Source organism: Triticum dicoccoides, chromosome 6A (assembly GCF_002162155.2).
Source record: "Triticum dicoccoides isolate Atlit2015 ecotype Zavitan chromosome 6A, WEW_v2.0, whole genome shotgun sequence".
Lineage (NCBI taxonomy): Eukaryota > Viridiplantae > Streptophyta > Magnoliopsida > Poales > Poaceae > Triticum > Triticum dicoccoides.
The window spans coordinates 630,407,778-630,427,943 of record NC_041390.1 but is presented as its reverse complement, the minus strand read 5'-3'; the positions used below and the strand labels follow the sequence as shown (position 1 = coordinate 630,427,943).

General features: G+C 44.8%; 2 protein-coding genes across 2 annotated transcripts in view; both read right to left on the bottom strand.

Annotated features, from left to right (window-relative positions):
* Window positions 1-12,076, bottom strand: part of LOC119316203 — a 16,179-nt gene extending 4,103 nt beyond the window's left edge. The window contains exons 1-18 of the mRNA XM_037590524.1: window positions 11,885-12,076; window positions 11,720-11,790; window positions 9,160-9,520; window positions 8,010-8,128; window positions 7,801-7,846; window positions 7,494-7,566; window positions 7,346-7,403; window positions 6,831-6,926; window positions 6,623-6,740; window positions 5,837-6,103; window positions 5,022-5,123; window positions 4,496-4,853; window positions 4,293-4,406; window positions 3,482-4,113; window positions 3,061-3,254; window positions 1,786-2,005; window positions 1,432-1,551; window positions 256-1,023 (exon numbers count right to left, since the gene is read on the bottom strand). Of these exons, the coding sequence (XP_037446421.1) occupies window positions 256-1,023; window positions 1,432-1,551; window positions 1,786-2,005; window positions 3,061-3,254; window positions 3,482-4,113; window positions 4,293-4,406; window positions 4,496-4,853; window positions 5,022-5,123; window positions 5,837-6,103; window positions 6,623-6,740; window positions 6,831-6,926; window positions 7,346-7,403; window positions 7,494-7,566; window positions 7,801-7,846; window positions 8,010-8,128; window positions 9,160-9,520; window positions 11,720-11,790; window positions 11,885-12,076 (3,909 nt within the window). The remainder of the gene's footprint in view (window positions 1-255; window positions 1,024-1,431; window positions 1,552-1,785; window positions 2,006-3,060; window positions 3,255-3,481; window positions 4,114-4,292; window positions 4,407-4,495; window positions 4,854-5,021; window positions 5,124-5,836; window positions 6,104-6,622; window positions 6,741-6,830; window positions 6,927-7,345; window positions 7,404-7,493; window positions 7,567-7,800; window positions 7,847-8,009; window positions 8,129-9,159; window positions 9,521-11,719; window positions 11,791-11,884) is intronic.
* A 3,544-nt stretch (window positions 12,077-15,620) lies between these two features.
* On the bottom strand, window positions 15,621-17,569 carry LOC119318716. The gene has a single exon (XM_037593307.1). It carries the CDS (start codon window positions 17,551-17,553, stop codon window positions 16,408-16,410), a length of 1,146 nt encoding a protein of 381 aa, XP_037449204.1. The 5' UTR covers window positions 17,554-17,569; the 3' UTR covers window positions 15,621-16,407.
* Between the last annotated feature and the right edge of the window lie 2,597 nt (window positions 17,570-20,166).

The following is a 20,166-nucleotide window of genomic DNA, read 5'->3' as shown; positions in this document are numbered from 1 at the left end:
AGCCACCCTCTCCTGCTGTTTTCTCTTCAGAAAAAATATATGAGTAGCACCATCCTAAGCTGAACATGATTAATCAACAAGATAATGGTCACCAAAGAATTAATAGACCAGTTTGAGAAGAGAACATCAACATGAATATACAAATGCAACTAAATGGCTAATTTAAAGAACACACAATGTGTACCCAGTGCAATTAGTTCACTTGTTGCCACACAGTCAGAAAGTATAAGACATAAAAACAGAAGCAGAACTTACCTGGTCTATGCAAGCAGGGAACAAATCCAAGTTTGTCTGCAAAATATTCTTCAATGCAGTTTTCGCTAAGAGAACTCGAAACTGACTAGCCTTTTGCTTGTCCTTCCCACCAAAGCGTCCTCCATCGGTATGCTTCGAATATGATGGTGTTCGAGGATCTACTGGTGAATGCCCAAAAGGTGCTCTCAGAGCTGGTTCCCCGAACAAGCTATTGATCCACAATATTACACGACCTGACATCTTTCTAGCATTATCATCAAAACAAGGACCATAAAGCAAAGAAGCAATAGCATGCATGGAAGCCCAATTGATAGCTTCCAACTGCTCAGCCATTTCCCTGTCAAATGCAAGCTTGTCGAGTGATTCCCTTGACCTATTATGTTGAGTGGCTTTATATCGCTCAAGTTCACGGCGATAATCAGTGCCGCCTTCCTGCCCCCATGAGCTGCCAGATTCATCACTCCAGTTAAGGAGAAGATCGAAAAGTTTCTTACGTATTCTGTTGTCAAACCTCTCGGACCTTGCATCAACAAACTCGGGAGCTAGATATCTTATGACAGATGCTAATGCATATCGGAGAGGCTGCACATCCTGAAAGCCATCAGATGATGACATGTTGATTTGGCGGTATGTTTCTTCAATAAACTTTAGAAAATGTAAACGGAGAACAGGCTTCCGAATAAGCATCCCAGGCCAAATCTTTTCAGCTATCATTCGATGTATGTTTGCAACATGAGTGCGCAGATCCTCACGGCGGGACCTAGGATTCTGCAGACGCAAACACATAAGAAAATAACTACAGTGAGAGAGCATACATTATTATGCCTATTTTAAATGTTAATGTGCTAGTTCTTGCATACAGACTAATGCAAAAAAATAAAAATACAAATGATATGTGCATTTTACTATATTTTAACTAATAAGTTAGAATATTGGGCATGGAATATGGCCAAAGAGAAATGAAAGAGCTTATTAAGCTACATAGCTATGTAAAGTCAACTGAATCAAATAAGATATGTCATCAGAGAAGCAAAGGTCAAGTTTCGCTGAAACAGGAAGGTCTGCCAAATAATTGACCTCTTGAGTGAAGATGTTTAAGGAATAAAGAGGCAGTGACTTCAATGAATCCAACAATTTAACCACTACTGATATTGGAAGAAGGTAAAGCCGACGTACCTTCCATTTTGATTTTCCTTCAGTTTCTGATGAAACATCCTCAAGAAAAAATGCAAGTTCACCAAACATGATTTCACATACTTCTAGATGTGAGTGCCCAAGTGCAGCCGTAGCAGCAAGCTGCAGAAACAAAAATAAACCAAAAGGATAAGTTAATTCATGTACTGATGCCATAATCAACTAATCATGTACTATGTTGAAATGCTTGACTGAGATTCAATATACAGAAAAATGGCATTGATACTTTAATCCATAGTCTGTTAGCTCATGATTGTCCCACAAAAGTCATTATAGTGCAAAACTAGAGTAATATGCAAGGTGGAGTTTGAACGCTTGTTAAAATAATCATCTTACTGCATATCCTTCTGAACCATGGCGCAACGATGGGAAAATTGTATGGAAGATGTCTCTCGCTGCTTTGGGGACGAATTCTTTGTTATCAGGTGGGCAAGAGCATGCAAATGTTGCATATATCAACCACTGGTCAAGCTTGGCCTCAGAATCTTGTAATTGCTGAGACTTTCCACCTAGCTCGGAGGGAGTGATTTGATCAAGTCTCCTAACAACTTCTAATCTGTTGAGTCATGAAAGAAAGTCAATAAGATGCCCAGCCAAATTGTCAAATCAATGCAGAAATCTGAGTTGTTTAAGCTCTAGAATGATAGAATGAAGAGAAAAAGGAAAGAAAGAAGCAAGGTCACATTGATCATTGCTCTTGGTAGTGACAGAAACTGACATTGATCCTTGACCTTGATAGAGGCAGAAAACAATGGTCTACGAAGTAAGAGAAAACCCTGACTTCTCATCAATTCTTCGCATGCCCACACCATAATAACATAACATATTTCAACACTCAACCATCTTAGTGGAAACTTACATAAAAGCTAATCGACATTTCAAACGACTCAAGCTCTAAGCATTACACGATCACAGAAGAACACTAGTTCTGATATTACCAAACTGTACAATGCATCTTTAGTATTGGTTTCTCACTTGACCATCAAATTCAATAAAAGGACATATTAAATTTTTACACTATATAGTATATTTGTATTTATAAGCTAGTTAAAGAAATATAAAGTCCTCTGCAGCAACACATTCCTATGCTAGTTTGCATAAACAAATTCAGTAAATAAACCAAAGTCAAGGGCATGTGTCTCTATTGGGTGTCTCAAGAATAAACAAATTCAGTAAATAAACCAAAGTCAAGGGCATGTGTCTCTATTGGGTGTCCCAAACTCTCCATCTAAAAAGGTTTTAACACAACTGGTCAAACTCCCCATCTAAGGAGGTGAGCTTCTACTCCAAATTTCTTGCTAACAGAATTCAGAAAGAAAAGAAGCCCTACTGTAGTGTTTCCATAGTGCAGAGAAGCCTCAGCATAATCGAACACACAACAGAAAACCGACATGGGAAAAAAATCAACTAGCATATTAACAAACTAAACCATATATACAACAACTCTAAGGCGCAAGCGCACAAGATTATGAGAGACTGCAACCATGTGGTACGGAATAGGGTACCGACTTGTAATTATTCTGTCTGCATGAACGATATAACGGATAACATGATCACACTTTTCTTACAAAATATATACAAAGAAATCCAGAAGAAGACCGGAGTTCTTGCCTTGCAACATGCACAGAGGCAGGACAAAGTTCAGCCGCATATTTCACAATTTCACTCAGGTAGCGGGCCCATCTACTTTTATCAGCGCTCTCCAAGATGGATTGAAGTGTCACATCAGAAGGGATGGGATCCATCTCACGTCTCAGATCATAAGGTCGCCCTGGATCCCAATAACAGCTCTGAACAATGTCTTCCTGCAAAATTATAAATATTTACTTATGTGGTCAAGCATGAAAAGGTTCAATGACAAATTTCAAGGCTCTGTTTGGAATGTGCGGGTATAGGAAGCCGCGAGAATATTAGAGGAAAGAAACATTGTAACTAAATATTTTACTTTCAATTAAAAATGTTGCAACTCAGACAAGTCTTCTGACAGCTCAAAAAAACTTAAATCCAACAAGCCGTGATATAAGGAACTCACCCCATTTTCCTCTATGATGTCAATGATAAATATTGGTTCTGGTTCAAGTCTCAGTTTATTGTCGCCTTCATTTGCTGAGTAATCTCTCAGATCATTCTTTAGAGATCGAACACATCGCAATAACTCCAGAGCTGTAAGCCGTATTTGAACATCAGCAGAGCTGAGAAATACAAGACCAACCGCATCCATTTCCGAGGCACGGAATTCAGATATATCTTTGGACCTATGAAAAGGAGATGATCTCTGTAGCGTATCGCCTCCTAGACTAGAACGTTTAAAACTTTGCATATCTTTTGCCAGAAGTTCCTCAGAGAGGCAAGCTCTCCACAACCGCATAAGCTCTACTAGGCGTCCCAGTGAATTGAGAATCAAAATAGGGAACTCATCGGGGAGTTTCAGGATAAAAGTAGCCATTCCTTTCAGCACAGCAAACCGACGATCAGGTAGAAATCGCACGATCCTGTTCAAAACTAGCACGGCTTCTTCACGGACAACAGGGTCAATACTTGTTACATGTTGAGGTATAATCTCAGTCATTCTATCATTGCGCCCCACCTCTTCTATCAAGTATGGTATACATTTAAGCACAGATCTGAAGAGTGATCCCTGAGATTTATCCTTTGTTACGTTATCTGAAAATATGATATTAGAAATCAGGGGTAAATATAGCAAATGGATTAAAGTATTTGCTGCTCTCTTTAACAATTTTCATTATCAGTATGCTCCAAAATAAATACATAGAAACAATAGCACTTGGCGGTATTTTGAACATTTGCTACATATGATGAATTGATGATAAGTAGCAACATACCAATTGTAGCCTTCGATGATGTAAGAAGGGCTAGGCTATAAGCCTTGCTACAAGACCTTAATATTGACTCGATGGCTGACTTGACTTTTGGAACATAGTGGCCAATGCCATACACTGAAAATACAGAGTAAATGTATTGCTTACCATACTGTCACAAAATAATTAAGTTCTAAAGACTTATACGACTGCCAAAACCATGTTACCTTGGAAAACATCCAGGCCAATTTGTTGATTTGATGGAGAAACAACAATCTCAAGCAAAGCCCTAAGGCCAACAACCTTTGCTTCACTAAGACTATCTGGTTTCAACAGTTCGAGTATCATATGATTCATTGCAAAATCCAGGTTGCTCTCAGCCAAGGTCACACAAAACTCAACAAGTTTATCATGCTGGACATCTTGAGTCAGTAATCCTTTCTTCAACACGGTCAGCAATTGAGAGGTCACACTGTCTAAATAGTCCCAAACTTGATTTCTGGGCTGATAATCTGCATAAACGTTTACATAAAATTTTACCAGCCGGTGTAGACAATCTAGTGCCATTGATCGATGATTCTTATCCTGTGCCATAAACAGCCAATCAGATGTATGCTTCATGCAGCACAAAGGAAGAATGCAAGTTCATAAATCAGAATCTCTATTGTAAAGAAAAAGAACAATACAAAATATTGATCAGTAAGACAGTATGAGATGATAATCTTGTTCTCATAATGTGTAGACATAAATTACCTTAAGATACTTATACAGGATCTCCAAATGCTGAGAGAAGTTAATGTTGAACGTCTGGGAATCACCAAGGCAAAGAAAAAGAGTGACCAGCGGAAATCCAACCTGCAAAGAAGATTCAGCATCAAATATGAATAGGAAAATATGTGGTGCAACAACAAGTCAGAAACCAGCATGTCACGAAAATAATGAGTGAGAGGAGTTTATTGCCGTAATTTAGGGATGCAAATTTGGAACCTACAGGGTACCCTTCGGCCCTTCTTAGTTCAACCAAATGAACTAACTTTCAAAAGTGAGGTGAATTCTGAAAGTTTAGTTGATTTAGTTGAACTAAGGAGGGTCCGAGGGTACCCTGGAGGTTCCAAATTTGCATCCCTACCGTAATTCATCCACAACAGTTGAAACAACTTAATCCACACATAACCAAAAAAACACAATTCGTTAAATTTACAGGACAATTTTTAAAAATCTCAGTCCTGTGTCATTAAATCCTCATGCCAGCAAGCAAATAAACATGTAAAAACATTTGAATAAACTGAGTGATTATATTGATTAAGGAGTAAAATAAAGAGTTTAGGACCATTTATGGAATCTAATATTTCTTCCAATTGAGAAGGTGGTGATCGCTATCTAAGATAAAAACAGGAAAAAAAACACTTGTGGAAACTGGAAAGTAAGAAGTGTGAAGACAATGTTCATAATAAGAAAGTTGCCACTTTCTGGGCATAAAATAAGAAACTGAAGGTAGGTCAAATTTGCACAAATATGGAAGTTCAACTGTTCAAGTATAAAATTAAAATAAAATGTCATCAACTTACAGCAATATGTTTGCTCTGCTTATCCATCCAATACATGAGCTGCCCTCTTATTCGAGTAACAGCATCATACCAAAGTGACAATGCAGGTTCCACACCTAGTGGAGGCCAATGATTTTTGCCTCCCTCGGCAAGTGGGGCCAGTATACTTGAGAGCATGTTGCACAAAGCATGTTGCAGTTCACTCTTTCTCTTGTTTGGAGGTCGATTTAGAGGATTTGCTTTTGCGATGAAGGATACCGAAGCATTGAGCCCACCCTCCGTCTTCACCTGGACAAATAAATTAAGGGAACATACATAAGCCATCATAAATTTTATGATATAGATGCAGCATACATGCCAGAAACAAAATGGAGGCATTCCATGCAGCCTTGTTATCCAACAAAAAAGTCAAGAGGATGAACGAATGGAGTATAGATCCTTCTTGTGTAAGTGAATATGCTTTTATTTGGAAACAAAATTGTGCAGAACGAAGGGGCCTCCTGGATTATGGTGGGGGGAGGGGGGGGGGAGTCAGTGTGTACATGTAGAACAGTAGAAACGTACATGATTCAGATGCATCTAGGGATTGCTCGTGTTACGGTTTGGTTAGTGGAATTGGAGCACAGTAGCATACTAGGGAATTGAATTCTTAGGAAGTTCCTGTATTTTTTTCCAATAAATGAAATGGGTACAACATGTTTCTATATGTGATGCCAGAATATATCACATTGGCCATGTCATGCACTTTGAATCCTTATGAACTGGAACAAATATTGAAATAATTAAGTGGTCTTTGTATAATCATACCCCCAGTTTGAGGTAGCGCATCCCATTAATAATGTTGAGTGTCTCACTTCTAGCAACAGGAGTATCAACACGGCGATTATTAAGCTCAATAAAAAACCTCTCAGTCACAGAACTAAACCTGCATGAATAATCAGTTTTCTCAGTAACTTAAGACAGAGAGATAGATGTTCCCCTGATCCATGGCAGTAGGACACATTAAGAAACGTACCTGATACGTGATAAAGCTCCTAAAAGTTGAGCAACATGATCTAAAAGGAGACCTCGCAGATCAACCAATGAAGGATAGTCTACTTGGCTAACAACCCTGGAGAAGGCAAATAAGGTAGGGAGGGGCTCAGCATCCACAAGTACATAAGTTTCCTTCTCTCTTTTAGGGTAATAAGTTTCCTTTTTATGGCACATGTAAAACAAATTGAGGAACTTGGCACGTGTAAACAAAATAAGACAGCATATAGGTGTTGCATACATATAAGTATTATTTATGTGCTGTTCCAATGCTCAAACAATCAGCCGAGTAGCCTATTAACTGGCTGATTGGATGGTTACCAAGTCGAATTCAGCATATTCAATGCATTTTGTTAATTTTTAAAAAGGGAAAGTTTTTGCTCATTTGCTAAGAATTGGATGTTCAATGTCAGCATTCTGCTTTAAGATTGCACAAGCTGGTATTGCCATGATCTTACCATACAAGAAACTGCATTTAAGAAGGCAGTAAATTCTCACCTGTCTGCATTAATTAGCCAATCGAATACGAAACTTTCCAAGCCATTCCAAAGTTTCTCTGGGCAAAATAACGCATAAGTTAGCCAACTATGTTTAAAATAATTAACTACGCAAAGACCTCACACAAACAACAGCAAAAGGAGATAACCTGTGATTCCCTCCTGTGGGCAATACTCAGCAAATCGAATGCAGGCTGAGCTGAATATGCACTCGACAGCAAGCTGGGTAAAGGAAAGGGAAATCCATGAATATTTTAGACAGGGGAATGCATTTTAAAATGTGTAGGGAAAGACCAAGTTTGACAGATCAAGGATAAAAAAGTTTGTTAGTGACAACCTCTAACTATAAGATGATCTACGGAATGCATATCTGGTGATGTTCATTGAGCACACAACCTACAGTGGAAGAGAATATGGTTCTTTGTAACGAAACCAGATGGTCGGTTGATAACAGACCTTCTTTTGGTATGTTGAGGCATCATGGGCACCTTTTGGTGATTCACTGCAGAATAATGGTGTACAAAACTTCAGTAAAAAGTACAAGACTGCAGAGTTTCTAGAGTGGGAGTAAGCAACAAAGCTGAAAGCTCGGCGTAAAATAAATTGAAATCTTAAAGACTACCAGGTTGGAATTTTTTGAAGAGTTACAATGTCAATCAGCGTACCTTTCTCTCCACCGAAGAAGAGCTTCGAGAAGAGGTAGAGGTGTGTGCCTTGCAACCATGGCAAGTGAATCAAGTACTTGCTCGTAGCTTGGGTCAGATGGCCGTAGGTATTGTCCATCCTGCTTATTTAGAAAGAAAGAAAAATTAGTGTTGCATTATAGCATTTTCTCTGCAAACATAACACGTGGCATCATGCTGATCTGGATGGTAAAGAAAGAAATGCCTAACGTTTCAACAGCGGAATGCACAAATGTAGTAACTCTTCTATGCTTTCCAAAAGAGCGAAAGGCAGAAATCCTAAAGCACGACTGTGAATTGGGCGGTGCGGTGAAATGCACATTGCAACAGACCCCAGTAATGATAACTACACAGTTACAAGAAACCGGCACCCCGAAACAAACAGCGGCACGCCCACGACAGACCGAATAGTCAATGCTCTCCGATACCAGCATACACGAAAACATGGTGCAAACACATGACATCGGTAATAACCAGCGCATACAAGCAGGAGTAATAAAACCCAACTTTTTTTCGTAAACGTCTAAGCGGGTAAATCGGATGCGCCGCAACGGGCCGAGAGGCGATACCTCGGAGCATTGATCAGACCTTTGTGACCCAACTGATACCGAGCATTTCCACCATGTGGGCAGGAGGAGGAAGTGCACATAGGTTAGGTCATGAGCTAAACCAAACTCAACCACGGCACGACGAACCGAGTAATCCATGTTCTCCATACCAGCACAAGCGAACAGCGCCGCAGACGCATGGTACCGGTTATAGCCAGTGCGTCAAGCGCAGGCAAGAGCGACTAAAACCCCAGCATTTCTGGGCGCGCATGCCGCGGCGGCACATCAGGGCCGAGATGCGACGCTTCAGGGCATTGGTAAACCCGATAACATTTCCGCCGTGTGTGCAGGGGGGCGCGTACACATACAGGTTAGGTCAGAAGCGAAATCTAATAAAATAAATTCAACGGCGTCGGCCTGCCGTGGCGACGCCGGCAGGCCAGGCGACCCACAGCCCAACCGGACTAATCAAGCGAATCCTACGCGGCGGCGAAGGTGGTGCGGCTCTCGTTGACCTCGCGCGCGAATGGGGACGGACGGAATCGGGGAACGCGGGAGGGGGACGGTGGGAAGGGGGGCGTCACCTGGGCCTGGGCGGTCTCGATGCGGCGGCGGGCGAGCGGGAGGAAGCGGGCGAGGAGGGAGTCGACGATCTGCCGGGCGGCGCCGCCCGCGCCGGCGTCGTGCGGGGAGGAGGTGGAGAAGGCCCCCGCGGCATGCGGCGTGGGGGGCAGCGGCGGTGGGTAGGAGACCCCCGCCGCCGCGAGCGCCGCGGCGGCGGCGAGGTGGTGGGAGGTGCGCGGGGTCGCCAGCTCGCCGGCCCGCCCGCCCGCCGAGATCGCGTCGGAGGCGCCGCGTCCGTCCCTCCCTTCCCCTCTCCTCTCCTCTCCGTGCTCCACTGTCCGCCTGTCAGAGGGAGCCGAGTGTGTGACCCAACCCTCCTCCCTAATCTTGATCGATTGGGTTAATGTCAAGGGTAACAACACTCCACTCACTTAAAACCATATGATATGATATGGTCTTATGTGTTGTAATTGTTGTTGATTGATGTGCTCCTCCAATGGCAACAAGAATAAATCATCTTGCCATTTTAATTAAGTGAGTATTGATTGCTTAATTCCCTTGCTTGAAAAGAAATAACGCGCATTTCCGTCGGGATCATGCTTGGGATGAGCTGGATTACCGAGGCCCGGGCTCTACTGACTTGCCCCTTTTCAAAAGAAAAAAAATGATTCAGATGAATCCTGATCCTAATTAGGTAACTCTGATGCTGAAAAGGAGAGCACGACGACAAACCAACAACGAAGTTTGTCGTTGTCCGAGTGCCCAAAATGTAGAGACAATCACGGGCATGAGCTTTGGAGACTACGAGTTGCTGGCGGCATGCAAATGTCGAGCGTGTCTGGAGGCCACTGGCAGCAGCGTACCTTTTGGGAGCGGGGAAGGGCGGGCTCGTCAACGCTCGTGTCGGTCTAGATTAGCGGCAGTGGCAACACTCTGACGCCTGGTGTAAGGCGAAGGGCAGAACAGGAGATTGAGAGAAGGAAACATAGCCTTTTGTAGATGGTGAGACCGTGGACTTGATCGTCGGACTAGAAAGGGAACAACTTGAAAGAGTTGAGGAGGATCCGAGGTGAGGTGAGGCGAGGGAACATGGATGGAAGGTATGCCACCGCGTAAATAGATTCAATGACAGCCAATCGCATTGCAAACTTAATGAGAAATAAATAAAGGCAAATGAAGGCGTGACGTGACGTAGCCACACAGTGGACAGGGATGGTTTGTGGACTACTATGGGATTCAGCCAGTCACTTCAATATTTGCAACAACAAAAAAAATTAAAAATCGTCTATAATTCACCCCTCAACGGCCTAAGACCACGAACTAATGGCATCCCAACATGGTTGGTTCGTTTCCTCTATATCTTGGTAAGCGTGCATCTTTGGTCATGATGTCTCCCGCTTCATACGCACATATCATGATCGTTTTATCCTCCTGAATCTTTAGTGAAGCAAGAAAGCAATGGATGACTGAACGGCAATGGCGAAGCGTGCAAGGCGCATACGTTGAGGCGAGATGCAAGAGCACCACTGCCTTAATCATCTTATCCAATTCAGGTACTCCCTCCTTCCATCTATATAGGGCCTAATGCGTTTTTTAAGACCGCCTTTGACTATTGACAAGATTAATAATACATGACATGCACAATGTGAAAATTATATCATTGAAAGCTCCTTTCACACACGAATTTAACGGTGTGCTCTGTGTAAGTTGTATGTCATATATTATTGCTCTAATATTTGGTCAAAGTTGGCCTTAAAAAACGCATTAGGCCCTATATAGATAGAAGGAGGGAGTATGATTTCTCATCTTTTTTAATTCTAAGTGCAAATTTACTTCTACAAAGTTTAAATGAGAGTTTAAACTTTAAATTTTAAACTGAGAATTGATAAATTGAACTGGTTGGTTATTAGAGATTCGTTTCAAGCGACAAATAATAAATTATTTATTTTGTTGTACAATTATTGCAAAATAAGGAGAACCAAGGCACTGCGTCACTTTTTCTCAAATATGCCTCCTTTGGTTTACAAAAAAATTGTAACAATTCGAAAGGATAAACTTGTAGGAACAATTCCTTTGAAACCCTTTGGTTTGTTGGAATAGCATCTTATTCATGAATAGGATAGCATCTTATTCCTGAATAGGATAGGATCCAAAAGAAAAGTTAGCCTAGATCCAATGGAAAAAAGCTTACCCTATATGAACCAAATGACATGTCTTTTTCTATAGGATTTATGATACATGTCATCTCACTTTCTTGTAGTTCTTTATAACGCATGTTTTTTGTAGCTTTTGTGTTCCTTCGAGTTTGGTCAAGGTTGTAGGCACTTGTACTAATATTTTGATTGTTGGATCCATGAATTTGTGTATTTTCTACCACGTTGGCCTATCGCGGCAACACTAGTAGGTCAAGTGACCCCCGTCAAATCAGACTAATCAAGCGACCAATGCACGATGAGGTTGTCGTTGACCTCGCACACAAATGTGAGCGACCAGATCTGGAATGCGAGAGGCAAAGAGAGCGGCCAGATCTGGAAAGCGAGGGACAATGGGAGCGGCCAGATCTGGAAAGCGCGACCAGACCTGGAAAGCAAGAGACAAAGGGAGCGACTAGATCTGGAAAGCGAGGCCAGATCTGGAAAGCGCGGCCAGACCTAAAAAGCGAGAGACAAAGAGAGCGGCCAGATCTGGAAAGCGCGACCAGATCTGGAAAAGCGAGAGACAAAAGGGAGGGACACTAGGGGGTACCTGGGCCTGGGCGATTTCGATGCGGCGGCGGGTGAGCGAGAGGAAGCGGACGAGGAGGGAGTCAACGATCTGCCTGGCGGCGCCGTCGTGCGGGGAGGAGTCTGGCATGTCTAGAGTGAAGGGGAACTGGGGCCAGTAGGGGACCCCCGTCGTCGCATCAACGAGGTGGTCGGAGGAGCACGGGGTCGCCATCTCGCTCGCCCGCCGAGATCGTGGCAGAGGCGCCGCGTCACGTAGACCCCTCCCTTCCTTCCCGTCCCCTCTCCTCTTCGTGCTCCACCGTCTATCAGATCCAAGTTTGTGAGACTATGTGCCTCTGCCTGGTTAGGTCAATCTTAAAACACTCCACTCACTAAAACCACACAGTCCACACGCCCCCCCTTTATGACTCAACCCCTCCAACATTGTATTTTTGCACCCACCCCCTTGGGTTCACCTTTTTGTTTCTTAACTCAATGGGTCTCAAAAAAAACAAACTTACCAATATCTGAATAGATCAAATATTTTCTTCCCTTTCCACCCCCACGCATCCTCTACCTTCCCCATCATATGGCCATCAGGCTGTGAGCACGCGTGGCATCGAGCAAAGTAATCTAGATTGCCATTGGGAGAGACTCGTCCTCCAAGTCATCGTCGGCTCCTTCTGCCAGGAGCGGCGTGCTGGAGCCGACGTCGTCCTCTCAGCTCGCATGAGTGCGGGATGCATATAAGGTGTGCGGTCGTCTGAAGTGCACCTACACTGTCGCGGGGACGACGCATCGACAATGCCTTCAGAGGGATCGCCGGTGGCATGCAAGCCGCGTCAGTCGCCACGGGCACCGAAGTAATTTCCTCTTCTCTCCTTGAACAATCTCTATCCACGATCATGGGCTCGTGGATCCTAGATCTTTGCCACAAGTGCAGCCTCTGCATCGAGCTTGCGGGAATCGATCATCCGCCTCCTCTAATCATTGTTCGCTTCCACTCGCCGGATACCTATATGAGTTGTGCACTTTTTGTCGTTGCCACCACGTGCGTACTGCAACAAGATCTACCAGGTATCTCCACCCTCCCCATTTTCACCACTACCACCGTCCATCACACTATGAGGATACCTTCTTATTTCAGTAACTAGTCACTTCAATACCATAACCAAAATTTAGGTTCGCTTTTGCATTCAAGAGAATGGCCCAGCGAACTGATCTTCACCTTTAGAGGACATGGTTTGGCTCTTTGTGACGAGTCATGTGCCCCTTTATGTTTCTAACATTTTTCTTTTCATAAGCCGCAACTGCTGACAATTAGATACATGAAGAAATGAATGGCCTTGTATGAGATAGTTTTTTCCATTGTTGGTGAGACTGTTGGCTTCACAAATGAAATCATGAGGCATCATGGAGCTAGATGAATGCCATAATGAAATCACAATGCTTCATAATGACGCTAACAAAAATACTTTCAGCATTAATATGGGAAACGTGGGATTCAAACCCGCATGTCTATGCCGTCAGCCTAAGACTTGGCCCAATAAACACTGGAACAAGATCACATAGTTGTCTACAATCCGAAAATGGTGCTATTTAACAATTCTTTTAGTACAACATTAACATATATTCTGTACCCATATAAATCATTTGGAAAAAGAAAACATAAATTTGAAATAAAAAACATATATTTGCTATAAAAAAGTTCACCAATAAGGGGAACAACGTTTAAAATTTTGAAAAAACGTTTATAGATTTTTCGAAAAAAATTCATCAATTCTGAAAAAAAGTTCAAAATTTTGAAAAAAAATCCCCAATTTAGAAAAATGTTTTTCATTTTTTTAAAAGTGTTCACCGATTTTGGAAACAAGAATTTTTCAAAAATAAATCATCAATGTTGAAAAATTGTTCAGTGCTTTTGAAAAAAACTCCACAAATTTGAAAAAAATCATCAATTTTGGAAACAAAGTTCACAAATTTGAAAAAAGTTATGTGATTTCGATTTTTATCAAATTTGAAAAAATCATGGGCTTTCAACAAAAATGTTCACAAATTTGAAAAAATTCATGAATATGAAGAAAGTTTCGAATTTGCAAAAAAAAAGAAATCGCGTGTTTTAAGAAAAGCAAAAAAAGAACAAAGAGAAAAAGGAACAAGAAAAAAAAGAAAAACTGGCCTAGAAAACCAACGAGCGAACCGCGAACAAAAGGAGGGAGAAAAGTGAAAAAAAAATGGCCACACCTATTGGGATGTTTTGGTTGGTTTGTGCTATTCATACAGAACTAGGAGGTCTTTAGTTCAGCACACTGCACTTGCATTTTTTTTCTCTTTTAAACAAGAAAAGTAAAAAATATATCAATGGGCCGACCTATAACTGGCACCTGGGGCGCTAAATAGGAACGCCCCCTAGAGGATGCTCAAGGAAATTTTGTAGTCTGTAGTGTGATTTCACATGTTAATGTAGTTCAAGGCTCCATTGTAGAGTATGTATAACACATGATGCTCACTTAACTGAGTATTTTTACGTTAAATTTAGAATGATTGAATATTATGTGCCACCATCTTAATTACTCGGTTCTGAAGTGAACAATCCGTTGATCTCCTTCGTGTTGAAATGCAAAGGCATCCACATACCAACACCAAAAAGGAACATATTATCCGTTCGAAATAGCGGCATTGTGTTGAGGATGCTCAAGGAAACTGGCACAAGGCGTTGGCGATTCAGCTTGCAACAGATACGAGGTGTCGCATGCTTTCAACACAAGAGAATAGAGAGGAGAAGAAAAGGCAACAACAGGTCACCAGATCCTTGTGTTCCATCAAGTGAGCTGTAAGAGCAGCTCCAACATGAAACACATCATCCTCTGTTATATGCTGCAGTTGTACCAAAAGTCCAAAACGTGTCATTCTCTTTAGCCTATCAAAAACGTCTTATAATTTGGGACAGAGGAATACTTCTCAAGGTGCAACGGAACTCAACACAACGCATTCGGTTCAGCACCTATAAAAGGAAATGCACACATACAACACCTGAAAAAACAACATATTTGTTCGAACTAGCAGCGGCAAGAACCTCGTTGTGTTATTGCCTTTGACACAAAGCTACTCCCTCCGTTTCGAATTACTTGTCTTGAATTTGTATAGATACGGACGTATCTAGACTCATTTTAGTGCTAGATATCTCCATATCTAGACAAATAATTTGGAACGGAGGGAGTAGAACACAAGCCTGCGGCGTACATTTTCCACTAAACATTAGCAGAGGTAAATATACTACTATGGATAAAGTGCGACCTGACTAACTTCCATTGCTTCACAATTCAAAACAGCCGTTTTCCGGTCCAGCTTGCAGTTACAGGATTTAAACGATACCACAGCCTAGACCTAACCAAACCCATAAACCAGACGCGCAAGAAAGGAACAAACCGGCTACCAAGCACATTTTTTTTCCGATAAAGGGTGGATTTTATTGACTCAAAATGAAGCATCAAGTAGATACAAAGCACCATGAGCACACACCCGGCCCCTGCATAACTAAGATGCACACAGCCAACATTAACACACACGCGCAAAAAAACACGCCGGCGAATAGCGAAGTCAAACAAGACCAAAACTATGCCTACGCGAGGAAAAAGAAAAAGACCCCAAAGCGATCAACAACGCTCGACAAACTGCAACAACGACCATATCCACATCAACAATCCCTTGACACCACAATAATAACGAGTTTCTTCAACAGCAACGCCTTCAGGAAGGAAACAACTATCAAGCGTCGTCGTCACCGGATCCAAGCAGGAAAGGCCAGAATCTAGGTTTTCACCTTGAAGATTAAGTCTGAACATATCCGTGCAATGCCTTCTACAAGGTAACGATGCAGAACATCGTCATTGCCAGGTATAACCAACTTGGGTCAAACCAAGGTTTTTCACCCCGGAGCTCAAGACAAGGTAGTCGAGAAGTATCACCAAATCGAAGTCAATCATGTGATATCTCCACCACTTTTTTGCGATCCCAGCAGCTTGGCTATTCCACCGCCATCACTGCACATCCATACCCTCTGCGTCAAGCCGCCGTTTATAGATTGTATCTAATATTCGAAGGCAAACTGATTAAAATGAGAGTCATGGCGCCGTAGCAGGCAAGCAACGCTGCAAGCCGACTGCACGCCGCTGCAGCCAGCCAGACATGTCGCCACGCTGCATCATGGCCCGGACTCCCGAGTTGCAACCCAGATCCAGCCGGGCGGCCGCACATGGGCAACACACCGCGTCACTAGGTGCAGTATTTCTGTCCACCACAGCATGGATACATGTTGTACGCCGTGTATTGCATGGCCGCCGCTACCAGATGTAAGCTAGTGCCAACACCACACAAGTTAAAACTTATCAAGTTCAACAAACAAAATAAAGGAGCGCAGGGAGCACTCCTCCGTACCACCGAGTAACATATTCTACCCATGCAGCAACAACCAATCTCTACTACCTGGATCTCAAAGGCAAATTTCAGATGAAGCCGGTGCTGCGGCAAGCTGTACTTGGTTGGCTGGCAGGCACAGATCATTCATTGGCCATCCGAGTAGAACATGCTTGGGTACAGCCAGAGCAGCCGAACTGATGACTGCACTGGTGTGCTTCCAAAGCCTGCAGGTTCAATGCGTGTTGGTCTATCCTGCATGCGATCTGGCCTGCCACACAGCCTATAGATAAACCAAGGTCGAGCTGTACGAGCAAAGTACACGATGTCGCTCCTTCCTCCCCATAGCTCCGGGCTCATGCAAGAAACTGCCGTGCTCTTCGCTTCCGCCCCTACAAAGAGTGCCCGCTCGCCCAGCTTCTCCACGGCCACCCGTGTCGCGGGCTCGGTTGACATGTCGAGGCGCTGGAACCCGCCCAAACTGAGAATGAGAAGCATATCACCACAAACCACCAGCCTTCCTACCACCGGCCTTCCTCGCACAGGCTTGGTTTTTATCTCCTGCAGGCCATGCTGAGGGGCCAGCTGCAGAGCGTAGGATCTCCCATAGCTATTCGAGACAATGAGCTGACCATCCAACTCCACAAAATGGTCTATTACAAACTGACAAGGAAGCTGGAGTTCGGACCAAGAGTCGTTTCCAACAGGCAGATCAAGCAGGAAGGACTCGGTACTGACAAGGAGATGTGAGTTGGGTGATGCAAGTGGGGCTGTTAGAATGCCAGCCAAGTGAAGTTTTGAACATCCAGCACGGGATGGGAGACGTGGAGTTGAGACCTCGTCACCGGTGAACACATCGATGATGCGACAGTACCCGTTGCAGTAGTAGATGAGCTTACCATAGGAGGATCCAATAAATGTCATCTTCTCCAGGGTATCTTGAGGGATCCAACAGCGAAGGGCGGCGTTTCGGTTGGCTGGATCAACAACCTTACATGGGTATAGCTCACGACAACCACTGGTACAAGGAAGAAGAGGACCTTGTGCACGAATATGGGGCTGGATGAGGAGAGGTGGTAATTTTGTGAGGAACGTGGATTTTGATGGGTACGAGGAGAAGGCAGAATGCCACGAGGGGCATGTGGTGGCGAAGCCAAGAAGGTCTCGGAAGGAGCCCAGCCGATCAACGATGGAGTGAAGCAAGCCATCTGGGAGGTCAGCCCAGCCTTGGGGTCCGAAAAAGGTAGGGCGTCCGGGGAGAGAGACGGCAGGCAGTTTGCTGGGCCTCTGCATGATGTGCTGCTGGTGACAAACTCTGCAAGCAATGGAAAAAATACTGTAAGCTACTAAGCAGATTAAGAAATACAAGGAAGATAGCATGTTAGTCGGAACCACGGGTAAGCAGATGATATTCTGCAGGTGGGACATATATGCCTGTGTATCAAAGAAACCTGCTATGTACTACCAGGAATAAGAAGCATGGATAAATAAACACGCGATACTTCTTCGGATAGATAAACAACCAAAAGGAACTTCATATAGACTAAAAACAAAAGTTTAATCGGATTACATTTCGGTGGGTCGTCATGTGGTGTTCAGGTTCAGAATAAGGTAATAGCAAGAAACTTGGTTATGGAAATATGTGTCCTCCATTTTATTTTATCTTATTTGTGAAGCACATCTGAAGATGTTTGACACGAGAAAAACATCGGCTAAGGACTCCGGGGAGAAGGGAAGAAGGGAGTGTGTTTCTCTCAGACGCCGGGGAAAGAAAACTGTGTATGTGGGCGTGCCAGTGTACTATAGTACACAAAAGAAAAAGAGATACGGGAACATGTATTTCATTAATCTCACTGGATAAATAAAATTACAATATCCCAAAAAAAAGGGTGCGCTCCGTGGCCTACTAGCACGGCCAAGATGGCTGTGGCGATTGTGTGATCTCCTGGTTCCCGGGGCCTCGAAATGCTCCCGGTTAATTACTCCCGCGGGTTGCTCCGCGGGATACCTCCGATTGAGCTGTGTGGTCGTCTTCGTCGTCTTCGCTTCGCGTTCTCCATGCATGATGATGGTGATGTGTGTGTGGGCGGCGGCAGAGCCCATGTCCTCGTCGGTACACGCGCCGCAAGTAGCGTGGCCTTTGCGGTGGCCGCGCTTGCCCTCGCCGTCGTGCCTCGTCGGTCTTGACGGCGTTGGAGGAGTTGTTGTTGGGGTAGCATGGATCGCGCTCGGCTAGGACTTCTCGACGACCAGTAGCTTCTCAGGGTGTGCAAGGGGCTACGCCTTGCGGGAGTAATTGTCGGTGGAGACCATCATCGGTGATGACCGTCGTGTTGCTCGCGCCAGCGTGGCCTGAGTGGTCGACACCTCGTCCCGGCCAGACGCTGAGTCCACGGCAGTCGGCGTAGTCAAGGCATCGTCTCACGAGACCGTAGAGGAGCGGTGTTGTTGTTGAAGTCGCGTCGCCCTGCAGCCGCGCCTTGTCCTCGGGCGGTGCCAACCTGCTCGGCTCCGGCCTATGAATGAGCGTGACGCGTGTAGCAGCGGCACTGTGGCAAGGCACCATCTTCACAAGCAGGATACAGGCACCGTTGTAAGGTGTCATCTTCACGATGTGGCGTCACTTGCAGGGACTCTTCCTTGAGCGTGCGGCGCCACGAATGTACGACGCTGTGACGAGCTCCACCTCTTCTTCTTGAATGATGTAAGACGCGCTGAAGCGAACGACGACAAGCGGTGAGCATGCCACCTCGCCATTGGCTACGTGCATGGCCCATGCATGTGCAAAGGCCACTTATGTAGTGCACTGCCACACATTCAGAGGTACTTAATGTTCAGCTTCATTCTTCTATAGCATTTGATGTAGACGAAATCCTCCGGCTGGAAATGGACGGCATGTGTGGCGACATCCCGAGTACCACGTCCATTGCTTCATGCGGTGGTGAGCCAAACGGCCATCTTCACGCCTTAGACGCACACGAGTACGTATCAGGAGCATGCCTTCTTGTTCTTGTGTAGACCACTTCATGATGTTTGGCTGGACTAACGTGACACCATCGCCAAGGCACCATCGAGTCCGGACGAGATGAAGGATAGGCACTAACCCGATGCCAAATGGGATCTCGTTTCCCTTGAAGGAGACGCGAGCAGCACCGTCATGCCACGTGAAGGAGTCAGTGATGTCGACATGGTCCACGGCTTCGTCCTTCATGGTACCGGCTCGTCGAGGTGGGCGAAGGGTGTGACGGGTGATTTGAACGCCGGGAGGCATCGTGGCGAGCACCATGTCGTGGTCCTCGGCGTGATGAAATGGAGGTGAGCAGTGTGATGGCGAGTTCTGCGTCGTCGACTTCTACGACACCATCTTGATGAAGTGAACGAATGGCCCGACGGCGAACTCCAGATCACCGTCTTCAGCGGCGTCCCTCCAGCGCGACGAAGCGGACGACGGGCTCCATAGAGCGGTGAGGCTGACCTACGTGTCATCGACCTCCAAGGCACCATCTTGACGATATTGACGGTGGGCGGCGCCGTGGCGTGCCCTGTGTCATTGTGTTCCGCGGCACCGTGTGACGAAGTGGGCGCGAGGAGTGGGGGTGGTCTCCGTGGCATCGGCCTCCATGGCGCCGGCTTGGCGACATCGAACGGTGGGCGGCATCGTGGCATGCTCTGTGCCGTTGTCCTTCCGCGGCGCCTCGTGGCGAAGTGGGCGTGAGTGGTGATGGTGACTTGTGTGCCGTTGGCCTCCATAGAGCTAGCTTGGTGAAGAATCCGGTGGGGAGCACCATGGTTGGCTAAACGGCATCATGGTCTAGCGGCGATGAGTGGAGGGCAGCCACCGTGGCGTTGACCTCCGGGACATCGACCTCGATGGCGTCAGCGTCCATAGCGCGGGCTTGGTGAAGA